The sequence below is a fragment of the Apteryx mantelli genome, chromosome 4 (assembly GCF_036417845.1).
Source record: "Apteryx mantelli isolate bAptMan1 chromosome 4, bAptMan1.hap1, whole genome shotgun sequence".
In the NCBI taxonomy this organism is placed as follows: Eukaryota; Metazoa; Chordata; class Aves; order Apterygiformes; family Apterygidae; genus Apteryx; species Apteryx mantelli.
Window position 1 is genome coordinate 72,747,705 of NC_089981.1, and position 15,256 is coordinate 72,762,960.

The 15,256-nt window shown below is 37.8% G+C and overlaps 1 protein-coding gene across 3 annotated transcripts in view; it reads right to left on the reverse strand.

Moving 5' to 3' along the window:
• Window positions 1-15,256, reverse strand: part of BTBD7 (BTB domain containing 7) — a 58,072-nt gene that overhangs the window by 26,987 nt on the left and 15,829 nt on the right. For all 3 annotated transcript variants that reach the window (XM_067296967.1, XM_067296965.1, XM_067296966.1), the window contains exons 2-3: window positions 10,719-10,904; window positions 4,300-5,379 (exon numbers count right to left, since the gene is read on the reverse strand). In XM_067296967.1, the coding sequence (XP_067153068.1) occupies window positions 4,300-5,379; window positions 10,719-10,800 (1,162 nt within the window). In that variant the 5' untranslated portion in view covers window positions 10,801-10,904. The remainder of the gene's footprint in view (window positions 1-4,299; window positions 5,380-10,718; window positions 10,905-15,256) is intronic.

The following is a 15,256-nucleotide window of genomic DNA, read 5'->3' on the forward strand; positions in this document are numbered from 1 at the left end:
TGACACTCAGCTACAAATACCCAGCCAAAACTGGGTAAAAGTGAGCAAAATGAGTTGGAAAGAGTAACCAGACTTCTGTATAATGAGCCCAAAATATTTTCCAGGAAACCAGGGAGACAAGCTTTAGCAAGTTTGGAATTGGCTAGTACAAATGAACTGAATTAAAGACTTGTGCTGGGGATGGGGGGGTGGGGGGAGAGAGAGAGAGAATCTAGAGAAGAAAGTTAAGACTTTACTGCAGGAACCAACTGATGGAATCAGGTCAGAGAACCTGGGCAAAACAGGATACCTACAGCACGACAGGCTGGGAAGAGTTATTACAGGACCAAGCCGAGAAACTTCAAGAAAACTGCCCGCTCAGCTGTCTCTGACACCAAGGCAATGCTGTCTCATCTAGCATCTCTCCGCATAACATCTTGAACTCTGATGTTTGAGTGACAACTTCAAGCATAGAAGTATGCTAGATACGAAACTGGAGACAGGACACCACTGAAATGAAGATCCCTGTCATCTACCTCACGTCCAGTATTACATTAACACTTTGCCCTCCCTTATTATAAGTGCTGGAATAAGAAAATTGGCCATTATTGAGGTCTGCATACTTTGCTAAATGATCTGTTAGCCAAGAGCAGGCATATAGTTTTTTCCTCCAGTCACATAAGCTTCCTTTTAATTTTGTGTACAAGATTAGACCTGAACAATTCTTCAGTGTCAGCACACTACCAACAAGCTAAAAACAAACACTGTAAACTAAACATGAAGCTACTAAATACCATCTTCTATGGCATATATAGATTTTCTACAAACAGCTTACTGCTTTCTCCTGTAGCTAGGTAATAGCTTTTTTTTTTTTTTTTTTTAACCATTATTAGTTCAAGTCAACACTTACCATATCGGGGGGGTGGGGGTGGGAATATCTGTGAATTTACATTTGTTAGTACTGCATAATATAATACATTCCAATCCTTTCCTGCTTTTACAGCATTTCTCTTCTGTGCATATGTCCACAACTTCTTAGCCCTTCACTTTACCTCACCTCACCGTCACACAGCTCATCACTTTGGTGGTCATACATGGATTTATCACAGAAAGAAGGAAAAGGATCTCTGAAGGCCATAGCACCCACTCACTCGCAATCACCATTCCTGACACACTCGCAGCTTGGGTGCATCCGTGAGCAGGGCGGCCGAGTCCGCACGGTTGCCCTAGCTGGTCTCAGGCACCACGGCTGCTGCTGAGGCTGTGCAAGCCCAGCCCCTCTGTCGCTGGTGCCTTCCTGTTGCCTCCCCCGAGGCGTAGCTGTGGGAAAACCTTTAAGGAAAAGCCAGGATCTTGTTACCACTGACTCACAGAATACGTATATATTTGAGAGCAGCACCGATTTATAGTCCACTATGGAAAAGTATGCTGGTTTGGGACACACTGATCCAAGTTAAAATGAGCAGAAATAATAAAACTCAGCATTAAATCAAACATCAGGGTTTTTTTTCCAGCATTTACTATCACCAAAAACATAGAATTATAGATAGGAAAATAGCTTTTATTTAAACTTCTCCTTGAGCTCCTTTTGTTTTGTCAACCATTGCTTATCTGTTCTGAGAGAAGTTACACTGCTTCTGCAGAGCATCTTCAAATTCCTCTGTTGTCCCAGCTCACATTTCCAATTTGAGGAAAGAAATATACACCCTGCTCATTTGAGAGAGGAGGCATAATCATTCAGTGGCTTACTGAGGGCTTTATTCACAGTCTAATTCCCTCATCAATGCCCTTGAGCACACTAAATCCTTTTTAGCACTTGTATAATGTGCATGTACAAAAAAAAAAAGGCACCAAGAAACTGTATCCTTACATCACCATTTTCCTTTCAACTCTTGTTTTTCTTACTTGCTTTCAGCTGATCTACCAAACCGTCCAGTTCTCAAGTAGTATTGACCGGCACAATATTGTACAGGAATTAACTCAATAATAACATTTCACTTAACAAGAGTAAATTGTTGCCACTTCTGCATTCCATTTAATGAAGTTTCCAGGTGTACGGGGGGATGACAGGGATCACAAGAACAACATAAGTCTACATACATAAGTCTACAAACACCTCTCCCCCTGTGGCAGCATATCTCAGAAAACACATCTCCTTTGTCTTCTGGAAGTTATATTTCAGCACGATTATTTCAACTTTCAGCATCATCTGAAAAGTAGCTTCCTAGTATCATCCTCTAGGAAAGATACAGTAATTAAACCGGTTAGTTTCCCATAGCTCTATCTTTCACAGTTCAATACAACCATTAGGAGAAGCTATTGTAAACACAACCTCTTCTGCAATAATTTTATCTGCTCTTTACTATCTGTCCCTTCCTTAAGAAGTCTTCTATTTTACTGAATTCTGTTAGATAGTTTAACATTAATAAAAACTTCATAACCTTGTCAAATTTCTTTTGACAGCCAGAAGTTACTGATGTACAGGCCTACAGTAAAAAGTTATTCTTATTAATAAACTAGCTTAAGGGAATTGTATTGCTGGTATCTCAGTGAATTCCATTCCCATCAACAGATGAAACAGCAAGCAAAGATCCTGCCACACAAGAGGAATTAGTCCACTGCTCAGTGCTCAGAAGCCCCACCAGAGGCTGCAGTAACCCTGGCCAGCCTACATGGGCAGAAAGGCTGCATTTTTGAGTTATCTTCAAGAATAATGGCCAGGTGTGAAACCTTCTAAACTTTAGGTCTGAAAATGCTGACTGCCTCCAGTTCTGCGCATCAAGAAATGGATGCTTTTATGTCCTGCAACAGTAGTGCAAATAAAGCTTTTTTTCATTTTTACCTTCCATTAACCAGTAATATTAGAGATTGTGTACTCCCTTTGACATAAACTACAGAAATCATCATTCAGGTTTACAGCCTTGCTAACAGATAATACTTCATAGCAACTCTAAACATTTCCTTCTCTCATGAAGACTCTCTCGTATCCCCCTCCATGTCATTTACACCCAAAAAAGGGCTTACGGATGAAAGTAGATAAATATCAGAAATATTAAGACCAGTTAAACCTATCAGAAGTGAATAGCATGCTTCAATAATGACACTCAATACAGTTAAAATTCACACAGCATTTTTTCTATCCCTAGATAACACAGATGCATTATCTCCAGTTCAAAGAGGGAAAATAACTTTTTCTTAAAGTACCTTGTCAGCCACTGACAGCAAGACTCAGTATGCATACTTATGCTGCAAAACAGGAAGAATGCAAGACTTAAGCTAACAGTTTAAGAGAACACAAGTAATTCTAGGTACTGTACTATCACCACAGTGAAGGATCCTATTTTCAGGAAAGACTACAGACTGTTCAAAAAAGAAGCAAGATCCGCAGACAAATGAAGTTGCTAGCATTTTTAAAAGAGTCTTAGCCATTATGCTCAAGGCTAGAGTACAGCTTTCTCAATTATTTATGAGGACAAAAGTCCCAACTCATAGCTTCTGCTGACTAGGCCACGGGGTAAGCTGCTGTAAGAGCAGCATTTAAACTGTTCCATGAGAACAAACATTGCTAATTCTGGTAATTCAAAAGCTCAAATAAATTCAGCTTTTTTTCCCCCAGCAACCCACCCCCTTCTCTCCCAGTCTTACAATAACGTAACAGCCACGTAGAATTCCTACAGTGAAACGACACATCAGTAGCGCATTCACACTCATTTAAGATACCCTTGATCCCACTGACATACAGTTTCTATGTCTTCTTCAATTAACATTTAACTAAGGAAGCATACTACAGCTATTGTGCATTTACATTTTAAAGAGAAGATGCACTTGAAATATGAGCAAATATAACTCCACCTGTAAAAGGCCATTCGATTTATCTGTGGGCAAAGTGAAGAAATATGAGATGTTTCTTGCTTTCCCCCCCCAAGCCAGAACACATGGAGGTATACTACCCACTGCATACCCTGCTCCTACTCCAGGAGGACAGACAGTTACTGAAAGGCACTGTGAAGAGAATGCACAGGGCCGGATGGGAGAAATAGAGCTTCATTACCCACTGATGGTTTATTGGCTGCTATACTGGTGAGACTATGTATGGAGAAAGCTGACCTACTCGAAGCTGGGGAAACAAACACTTTCTTCCCCTCCTTCCTTTTTAAACTACTTTTTGGATTATTGCCAAAAAGCACAAATTTATTTTAATACTGCCTTTTAACACCAACCCTTCAACAGGTTTAATATTAAAGCTATCACAATTGACAACAAGCTAAAAAAATGTTCTAACGAAGTCATTTATTTTATAGAAAGCAAAGTATTACATACCTTGTGCAAGCATGTTAAACTCCAGGAATAGTGCTATGTGATAAAGCTCCATAGCTTCTTCAGCCCTAGTCATGTTTAGTTTTCCTGCTACAAGAGCCTGAACTTCACTTAAACTACCCACTGAAGGGCTGGAGTGCAAAACAGAGAGGTCCACCACATCTGTATACATACAGTTTAAAATGACCTTAGCATATTTTTTTGGTATGATAGACTCATCTAATATAATTCTAGTTGGAGTCCGCAGAGTTCGGTCTGTGATTTCTTCACCAGTTCGTATCCTCCTTTGCAGCAAGTGACGAAAAAATGGAGATCGTGATGAAATAACAGCTTTGTGAGCTCTGAGCTCTTCATCCAGGCAGTTCTGACTTCCACCAAAGGTTTCAACTAAATCGGAGTTGGATGAAAAGCTAAGAACCACATCATAGTAGCACATGTAATCAAACAGCGCACGCATGTCCACATCTAAGGAATTTGGCGTTCCAAATTCTTCACTAAGCTGCACGAGGATATCAACATTTTGAAATCTTGAATCCTCCATTCCAAACTCTCCCGTATAAAGGTAGTGTAACAAAGCAGAAAACATAGGCATATCTATGCCAGCTGTGTTAATATCCATTATTATTTCTGCCCCATACTCTGGTGAGGAAGAAAGCAAAGTCTTAAAAAACGGACATCTTGCCGCCAAGATCGCACGATGCACAGGAAAACAAGTTTCTTGAAATATTAAGTCTACATCAGTACAATATTTGTACTGATAAAGATCAGCCATGTCTTTTTGTAGTGTCCTGGCTTCTGGTCTTGCCAAATTAGCTTGTAGATAAAGCTCCTTTAAGGCTGACGTCCCTTCATATTCTTCTACCAATGCATTAACATCTCTGACATCCCAGCCTGAGAGAAGTTCTCGCATCTGCTTGGCATGATCAGCAGATCGGCTAGATTTCCGACGCTTAATGAATTTCTTTTTGAGGGTGGCAAGGCCAGAGGTTTTCTTTTTCTTGTCTTGAGGTTTCTCATGGCCATGGTCAAGGCTATACAGCTTTGATTCACAGCCATAACCTTGATGAGAGTAGGATGATGTCCCTGAAGGCAAAAAGGAAAATTTAATGCATTTATTCTTTAAATTTAAAAGGAAAGATCATAACACCACAGCAGTTAGAAGACCACTGTCTCCACAAGTTACACAGTTTTCCTTCTCCTCAGATCAGATAATTTAACAAGTTCATACCTAGATAAGGCTGCAGTCAAGTTTAAGTGCAAAAATCCTTTTTTGTGTCTAAAGACGTTTATGCCTATTCTTTTTTTGTAGAATCTACCCATGGTTCTAGGAACCAAGCAATGCCACCTGATGCAGTTTTGTAGCAATTGGTACACTGTTATCTAAGGAGTAAATAGAAACTGGTCAGTGTTGCAAATTCAAGTCTAGTAACTAGGAGGTGAAAAACAATCTTTATAAAGACTTGTATAAACTTAATGAAACAGCAGCCCCCTTCATCTTTCACACCGATTTTCAGTTCTAGTCTTCTAGCATTGTCATTTCAATAAGAAAAGCATACCTGGTATTATATATATGTATTGCATTCATAAGAAAAAGAGATGGGGTAAGGAAGGGAAAGGGAAGAGGGAACACAATACCCCAAACAGTCAAGAAAATTGAGAACAATGAATCAATTTTCAATGCAGATTTAGCAAGAAAATAAAACTGTCACATGACAATCAAGAAATGCTGAAAAGTCTAACAAAATGGGCTCTTTGCACACAGAGCTACAGATGCTAGTTTGCACATACTTTCCATTTAAAACAGAGCATGTAAATTTTACTTTATTATTAGAGATATCCTTTGAATGGAGCAGTATACAATTAAAGAATACATATCAATCAATTTCTATATAAATGGTCTTTGAGGAAAAATGTCATGAACCAAACTTGCCATGAAACGAATAGTTTCCTTTCAACACTGTGTTGCATACCTGACTCGTTCTGCTAAATGAACCTTTTCTCAATGTCAAACAGTTTGATGTTAGCTACATATACAAGTAAAATAGTACATAAACAAAAAAAACTTGTAAGTTAATAAGAAAAGGGGAATCAGGAGTTGTGTTTCTAGCAGTAATGGGAAACTGAAGTAATGTTTTAATTAAAGAGTAGTTAAAAACTACAGTTTAACAACACTATGACTCCAGTGTTAAAGGACTATTTTTTAATTTAATTTAGCAAGCTTTTTTGTTGAAATCCATGTGTCTTTTTTTTTTTTTAATTAGAATCTTCACTCTAAGCCAGATGTTGAAAAGTCAGACATGACAGAAAACATACACAAAAACAACTTTTTCTTCCAAACAGTATAGTGGAAGATGACAGTTTGCAAATGGTGTGAATATCACCCCTGTAATGATAAATTTGCTGATCTTAGAGTAAGATAACATGTCCCTTCTTTTACATCAGCATGTATACTACATGTAGTTACAAAGGACAGGAAGGAAGGAGGAAAAAAAAAGAGAGATTCATCTGAAACAATATTTGTCAAAGTCTTCTTAGTAGAAATAGTTAATAAGTTTCCATTATTACCCTTGTACAACTTGGCTACCTATTGCCCTTTTGCATTTTGAAGTAGACAGCACATCCAACCACACCACACAGGTTTTGTGGCCTTTTATAACTTGTTTATCATTTTTCTCTCACAGTTCCACCTGTTTCAGGTAGACTTGATGTGATGCTATTTTGCTGTGCTATTTTGACAGTGATGCTATGTGCCAATTTGTCAAAACTCAGTGCTTATAGTTACTACGCTGTTTCAGACAGGTACTTCTAAACTGTGAAAGACATAGGAGCAATCTGAATTCATATTTGAGAACACGGCAACTGTAGCAATCTAAAATTTCTGTAAATTGTTTTATTATTTAAGCCTCAGCAATAATTACTAAATAACCTTACAAAATGGCTTTTATGCCAAGCCAATTAAAACTCCCCCAAATAATGCAACGTAATGGTTTTACAACTCATTTATTAGTGAAAGCTTTGAGATGCAGGAAAGACCTCTTCAATCATTTTATCCATGTTACTCAAAATTCTGCTAGATCAGACAATATGTTACTAATCATACTGAAATTTCAAGACATTCAAAAAAAATTTTTTGAAAAGATGGCAGTAACTCCAAACAACTTCAAAGAGATCATGTTGCAAAATCCACCATATAAATTCTCTCCACATGATATAACAATAGAAAAATGGGGATTCAGTGTATCTAGTCTCCTGCTGATAGAGCAGAAATTCTAGAATTTCTGCTCCATTAAAGAAAAAGAAAGCAAGGAGAGATGGCATTTTGCAATAAAAGTACAACTGCTCTCCGGACATTCTATAATCATTTTGCTGAGAGGAAACATGCCACATCGTTATTTGAAGCATTTTGGATTCCAATGACCAGTTTGAGGATGTGGAGTATTCTCTTATGCTGAAGAGAAACTAGGACACCAGAAGTCTTAATTTCTTGCTTCCCTGAAGGCTGCCATGAGGTATTACTTACACGTGAATCACCCCAAGATACCAAAATACTATTCAAATCTATGTGCACCCAGAGCTACATACAGGATTTACCTTCAGATATACTAGGAACAGTGCTGTTAACTACTATAAATAAACAAACAGTGCTATTAGTAGGGCTGCCACACAACTGCTCTTTGCCAGAGACAAGAACAAGGGAAGAAAGCCTTAAAGCAGAGACACATCAGCATAGCCTATCTGGGTTCACAACAGCTAGCGGTTCAGTATCCCTCAATGACACAATTTGAGTCTCCCTCTTTCTGGCCTACCTGCATTTCTTGACGAGGCAGCAGCATTAGAAGGAAGGAATAAAAATGTATTCCTCACTTCCACACCAAAATACACCAATCTATTAAATACTATACAAGAGCAATAGCAGCTTTATACCCCTAGACCATATCATATCTTTGAACAGATAAATATTTACAAGACACAGATGACTGCCAAGAGAAACTACTCAGGCACTTGACAATGAATAATGGGATTTGTCTAGTCCTCTGCATGCCTACACATTTTAAAATCTAATTATAGAGCTTTATTTAAAAATAAACATCTTGGAACAGATGTCTCGCCCTAGAAAATGGTGGGAAATCCTCCTTCTGAAGGCTGTAGACAAATCAGCAAAAGATGACTAGTTAAGCCTTTGCTAGAATAAAAATTTTTTAAAACAGCAAAAGCAGTTATTTTTACTGATTTGCTTCTTTATAGACTGCAAGCACATTTAGCATTCTTTCAAGTAAACTAACACAAGAGCTTGCACTATGAAAATGTTGTGCTTTGCCAGATCAGTTCTCAGCTTTTAATACTCATCTTCCATTTCTACATTTACAGTGTAGCACAATACTGTGCTTTAACAGTAAAGCAGCAGTGTCTAAAACAACTAACCCACAGGTCTGAATCCAATTTCAGGAACTAAGGCAACTAGTACATTCTATACAACTATTACACCTCTAGTCCTCATATTTCCAGTTCTATTTTTAGAGTAAATAGATCTAATGTCTTCTATACAAAAGAAAGTCTGTAGAAGTTGATTTATAACATTACAACATGATTATTCTGACAAGTGATGAAACACTGAACTATCAATTTTGAGTATACATCTATTTTTTACTGAGACAGCCACAAAACGAGTCAAGATAAGAAAAAGCCAAACGACATGAAGTAGGAAGAAGAGATGCACGCCAGTGCTGTAAATAGCACAGTTACTCTGCTAGCACACGCATGCAAGTGCCACCATCCTACCAAAGGTTTCAGACAAGAATTATCAGAAGACTCATTTGCTTTACCTAAGATTAGACAACCATATGCATTTAGACTTTCCTGAAAAAAGTCTCAACTTCAATTTTCATTAGGTAATAGGGATCAGTAAGTTTACAGTGACATACTAAATATGGGTTTCTATTTTAGGCTTAATACTGAGGAGCATCACCAAAGCCTTCCACATGCCAGGGACAAAGTTCCCAGGCAACCTAATGAGGCCTTTGGAGGATGCCCCTCTGCAAAACTCTGCTAAAAAGAAAGGTGTTTTGGCATGCAAATCTACCTGCTTTCTGGTTAATAAGGGTTTCAATGGTTGCATATACAGGCAGATAAATATTTCTAAAGGTGCAATGAAAATGTTTTGGCTGCTAGTTTAGAAAGATCTACATAAATTGGGACAAATATTTTACTACTCCTAGTTAAGATACACTGAAAATACACAACATCTTAAGGAAGACTTTACAACATAGGTATTCAAGATATTAATACCAAGATTTTCTTTAACATGCTACTAGAAGAGCACACACAAGACTGAGTCCAGAGCAGAGGTCTCCATATGTAATAGTTTGTGTACTGTCCTCTACTCAGATCTCCAAAACATCAGGAATGTCATATAAGCCATGAAAAAAATATATATATATATTTTTAAGTCATTTTTTCCTCTGCCAAGGACTTTGCCACACTTCCAGTAGTGATTAAGAACAGAAGTAACACTGCACATCAGTTACTGGTTAACTACTTATTCGATGTTGCAGGCCAAGGTATAAAGGAGATAAAAGTATGTTTATAAAGTATTTATGTTATTTACTGCTAAGATGATTCTTCAGGCTGTCGGGGGTTTTTTTTAAACAAGATTATCTTCTCACAAATTGTCTTCATTTAGATTTATTGCATAATCATTTTTTATATTGTGACAAATCTACACTGAGGTCCTTTTGTGCTAGACTGAAAAGCACTCAAAGATGGTACCTGCCTCATTTATCCCCACTGGGATGAGAAAGTAACTTCTTAACAGCAAATTAGTCCATGTTTCTAGCTAAGCAACATCCTTGCTTGTAAATAATACCATTAGGACAATAAGCACTCCCCCATTTACAGAGACACAACATGGACAGAAGCAGAAAAAAGTTGTCTTCAAGACTGCATGTTACTTTAACAGGCTTACTACCAGAGATATCCCTTCTAGCAATAAGAAATTCCCTCTCCAACTAGACATAGTGCCAATACCACAATGAACACCGATGATCAAAAGTGTTATATGCTTTAACAACATTAAAATACTTTTCATAAAAGATCTAAGAAGAGTGAAAAATGAGAGATACTATTAGGATAGCAACTGCTCTTCAAGCAGGGACAAATGGCATGTCTTATCAACAAATCCACCTCTTTTTTTTTTAATTGGCTGGTATGTTTACTAGCAATTGGCAGATCAACTTATTGCCTACATAGGCCAAACAGATATCAGACAGTGCCAAATTTCATGCACTATTGACCTTGAATGGATTCAAACCGGTGACCTTGAAAATAAGAGTTCTGCATAACATCACTGCAAGCAATTCAAATCCAGTGCATGTACAATCCAGGAAGCTGTTTATATAAGTGACAAGATAATTGAAATATGTTACCTATGAATGTCTGTTGTGCCTGTGAATTCCCCCCTACCCTTGGGGAACACGAATGAGGGTAGTTAGATGCATTAGCACCCATTTTCTTCAGTCACTCAGGCATTCCGCCTGCTGGTTCTTCGATGTATAATCCCATAATCCTTCACAGATCTTCAATCCCAGATTCAGCACTCTGTTCCTCCATTTCTGAAGAACAAAAACAGCAGGAAGTTATTTTGTTTTAACAGCTGTTTTCAGTAGGTATTAAGCAATTTAGATTAAATAAACACAGTCTTCAGCATAAAGTATTTTTATAAAATAAAAACTTCAAACACTTTCAAGATAGCTTTTTATTTGCAGGGTTAAACCAAGCTCAACAATACTTTTTCTTCTGAAATAATTTCCAGGTCATTCATAATTCAACATGATAAACTACAACACGGAACAGGAAGGTTATCAGTCTCAAGCTTTTAGCTAAGAAGTCTTTAAGTACAGGTTGGTCTAGACTAGAAGAGATCTGCTCCTTTAACTATACCAAAAGAGACTTTTCATGCTTATGCATTTACACACTGTTATAAAAATGCTAGAATCAATTACGCTGACTGAGAAAGCAGAATAAGTCAGTCCTATTAGAGAGATGATATCACCATCACTGCTTTCAGCTACACTCTGGTTTTGTACCAGTTATGTACTCCTCATTCAGTCATACTTGCCAAGTGCGGACTAGTGCCTAGAAGCAGGTTTACAATAGCAAAAATAGGGTATTTATCCATTATCTAGGTGAACACATTTAACAAACCCAAAATCTACTGTCTTTCTAGGCATTCAAAAACGTTTTAGGAAGTCAATACTGAAGAAACTTGAACAAGGATTCATGCTGTACATACACATGCAAGCACATCCTGATTCCCTCTCATATGAAGAGCTGTGTTAAAGCATTACTACTGCAAAATGAAAGTTATCACAATGAGAAGCTCCTGTCAACTGAAAACGTTCATTCCCATCCAGAACACAAACACAAGAGGACAGATTGGAAAGACTGGTATAACAGTAAAGCCCGTACTAAGGATTTTGTAGTCTCTGTTCAATACTGTGAACATGTAGCCAAATCCCAATGTGTTGGTATCAATTTAACTATACTTTCTATATGCTCCCAACCTTATCCTCTTCCCAACACAGCACTGGTATGTCAGATCAGACAACTATGAGCCATGCAAGAGTATGTTTCAAGAAAGTTACAGCACTGTGCCAGTTTCTTTCCTCTGCTTTAATAACCCATTTATTTCCAAGTTCAGAAATAGAAGTTCTCACAACACTGGAGAGGTAAGACTGAGACAAGTGAAGAGACACGCCTGGCTTCTTAGTCACAAACGCAGCATGCTAAATGGATCCTGGGGAGCAGAAGGCTGAGACACAGGCCAGGAGGGAGAAGGCTACAGATTGCTGTAGGCATGTGAGGGGCAGGGGATACAAGTGCTGGAGGATTAGGGGTCAGCTTATACGCAGAAAATAGCAAATAAGGGTTTCAAAACCTGACTAGGAGATGTGGATGTGCAAAGTGAAATGGTGAGACACAGACATCCGGATGTCTTACACCGCGGTTCCTAGGATCCGGAAGTTTGGCATTTCTGTTGCATATCACAGAGATTTTCGAAAAAGAACCAGAACTTCTTGTGCTAGATATTATGTGCAAGCAGAATCCCTACTCTAAAGCTCGTATAGTCCAGGTCTGCCCAACGAAGCTGCAGTGTGCTGAGCACTAGCTGAGTTCTCCTAATGCGGCAGACAACTGTAACAACACAGCAGCTTTATACCAATTATACGAGACAACTTGAGTCAACCTACAGCTTGCAGATGCAAGGAGGGGGAGTTCTCATCTCCTCCCTCTCTAGCCAGGTGGTAACGTCTCCTCGCTTGCACAGTCTGGTGCTTTTCTTGACCTTGTCGCTAAGCAGATTCAGCTTGCTAAGTCATCAGAAAACAGGAAGATAAAATACCTTTCTACTCAAATAGAAAGTCAAGTGTGCTCAGTATGAAGTTAGAGAAGAACCAGATAACACAGAAATTGGACATCATATCACTTCTCAATTACAAATTCTTAGATCGGTTCCGTCTTAGACACATTTGCTCATTTTCTTTCTTGTACAGAAATAAGCTATTCTAGGATAACCATATGCTTATCTCCATACAAAAAAGCTCTACTGATTTAAGAAAAATGTTTAGGAAATAATTTAAAATAGTGACACCCAAATTAATTTGTGTACCTACACAGAATACATTACACTGATTTGCGATCCATTTCTAGATTAAATTAATTACATTTAGTACAAGCTATGTGGAGAGAGTCACCCTTCAGTTTGAATTCCAACTCTCTCCCAAATAAGGACCAGCATCCTGGGTAGACATCCCAATAACTTCCTTTCTCTTCCGTTTTCTTTCGCTGAAGGAGATGAAGTTGGACTTAGTCCATTTGGACAGAGTCCTGGAATAGTGCCATTTGTTATTCCACTTTCCTCTTTTGTATTCTGCTGTGGTCTGCTAATTTGTCCATTAGATGTCTAATAATATTTTTCAGTTCTTCCTTGCATGGGGAAGAGCTGAAGTGCTAAGAAACAAGGGTCTCAAACTGCAGAACTGTTGAAGAAAAACTATCAAAAAAGTATGCTAAAGTGATCTTTTGCTAACAAACACTAAATATACATAACCAGGGCTCAGGCTGAAAGTTAAAGATACCTCCCATCTCCTTCTTCCTTTTGGTAAGAAGTATGACACAAAGAATAAGGAACACAATCAAGAAACATGCATTAACAGTTCAATACCATTAGACATGCAGTACCTAAATCTGCAGAGTAACAGGATTTAAATTCACTGAAAATGTAAATGCAAAAAAAATAATAATAAAAAAAAAAATCCTGAAGTATGTGATCTGTCAAACTAATTTCAGAGGCTAACCACAAGAGCAGTTTTACACATTTTAAGCACGAATAAATGGCATCAAGAGTGAATTCATTCACTACATTTCAAGTGAGTTAAGTAATTCTACAAAACATAGGGCAATACCAAAATAGCGTCACACTAAGTAACACTACTATATGGAGTTTTTAAACATTCCAAGTTTCAGTGAAGGAAGAGTTCAATATTTTAGTAGACAGGTACTATGGTCTGCCATTCGGCCCATTTACACATGCCAAAACTTCTTGTTCCTCCTTTCAAATTTACTCATGACCAAGTAATGTATGGTTATGTTGACAGATTTCTTGAAGTTTTTTTTTTAATCTTGAATTCAAACACATTCTAGTTGATTACAAACCGTATTGTGTCCCACAGCTCAAAACTGATCACAGCAATTTTAATCCCAGTACTGTCCTTAACCTTATGAATCAACCAAAAATACAGTTCTTACAGTGATATAATGAAAATCCAGCTTTCTACTCCCCCCCCTTCTTACAAGACAGTATTATATAACTCATATTTTCCCAAACAATTTAAGCTGGCAGCAGCGATGACTTTGTCGTGGAGGAAGCCCTGCCTTCCACCATTTATTCTTAAAAGCCACTTTCCTTGTCTTGTTTATTCTGGCTCAAGTTTACAGTGAGCCAGATAAATCGACTGATGTTAAAAAAACAACCCAGACAAAAAGTTTTATTTTAAACAAATATCACTTGCCTTTTAAAAAAAAGGCATCACATGAACACTTGTGCCAGCACAGGCAGAAAAAGAGAGAGGGCAACACAAACACAGAAACAAGCTCCCAGAACCAGGATTGCATCTTTCGACAGCAAGGCACACTTGAATCACTCATGGATTTAGGGCTGTTTTCAATGTCTGCTTCAGCTTTTATGTTCTTACTAAACACAGTCAGCTTGCAAATACCTGCTGAGCCTAGTATGAATATAAAAACATCTCGGATACTATACAAAATGCCAAATCAAGAAAGCTGTTTCCCCATGGTGGAAAAACAGCTGCAGTACGAGATGAACAGAAAAAGAAGAAACAACAATTAGATCCTTAGCTGCAAAAGGAAAGAAAGATTTCATCTTTCCTTGCAGAAATTATCCTGAATAGCAAAAGCTTCCCTACTTCAGCCACTGAAGAATTTTTAAAATCTAACTATAGCCTCAAAATACAGGTTTAGCTTTTTGGGTTTTTTTTTTAAATGGCAAGTGAACTACTTCTTGATTTTCATATGCATTCACGTAAGCATTATTAAAAGGAAGCTAAATTCCGGATCTGCTGACCTACTGAAACAGGAGGTCTTGTTGACAACAACAGTGATGCACACAATGATTGTGTTATGTATGTATACATGGACACAAGTTAAACAATTTCAAAGCTCTTGCTTAAAAAAGCCTGCAATGCAGTAAGTAGTATATGAAACCAGGAAGCTTTAGAAGCCACGGTTACTCAAAACACTATAGAAAGCACAGAAGTGACCTTCAGATTAAACTGATACTTAGAACAGGAGAATAAAATTTTAAAATAAACACAAATCTAGTTAAAAGTTTCAGTACCTGAAATAAGTTTTCCAGTCTTCTCAATGCTTGTCAAACTTCATGAAC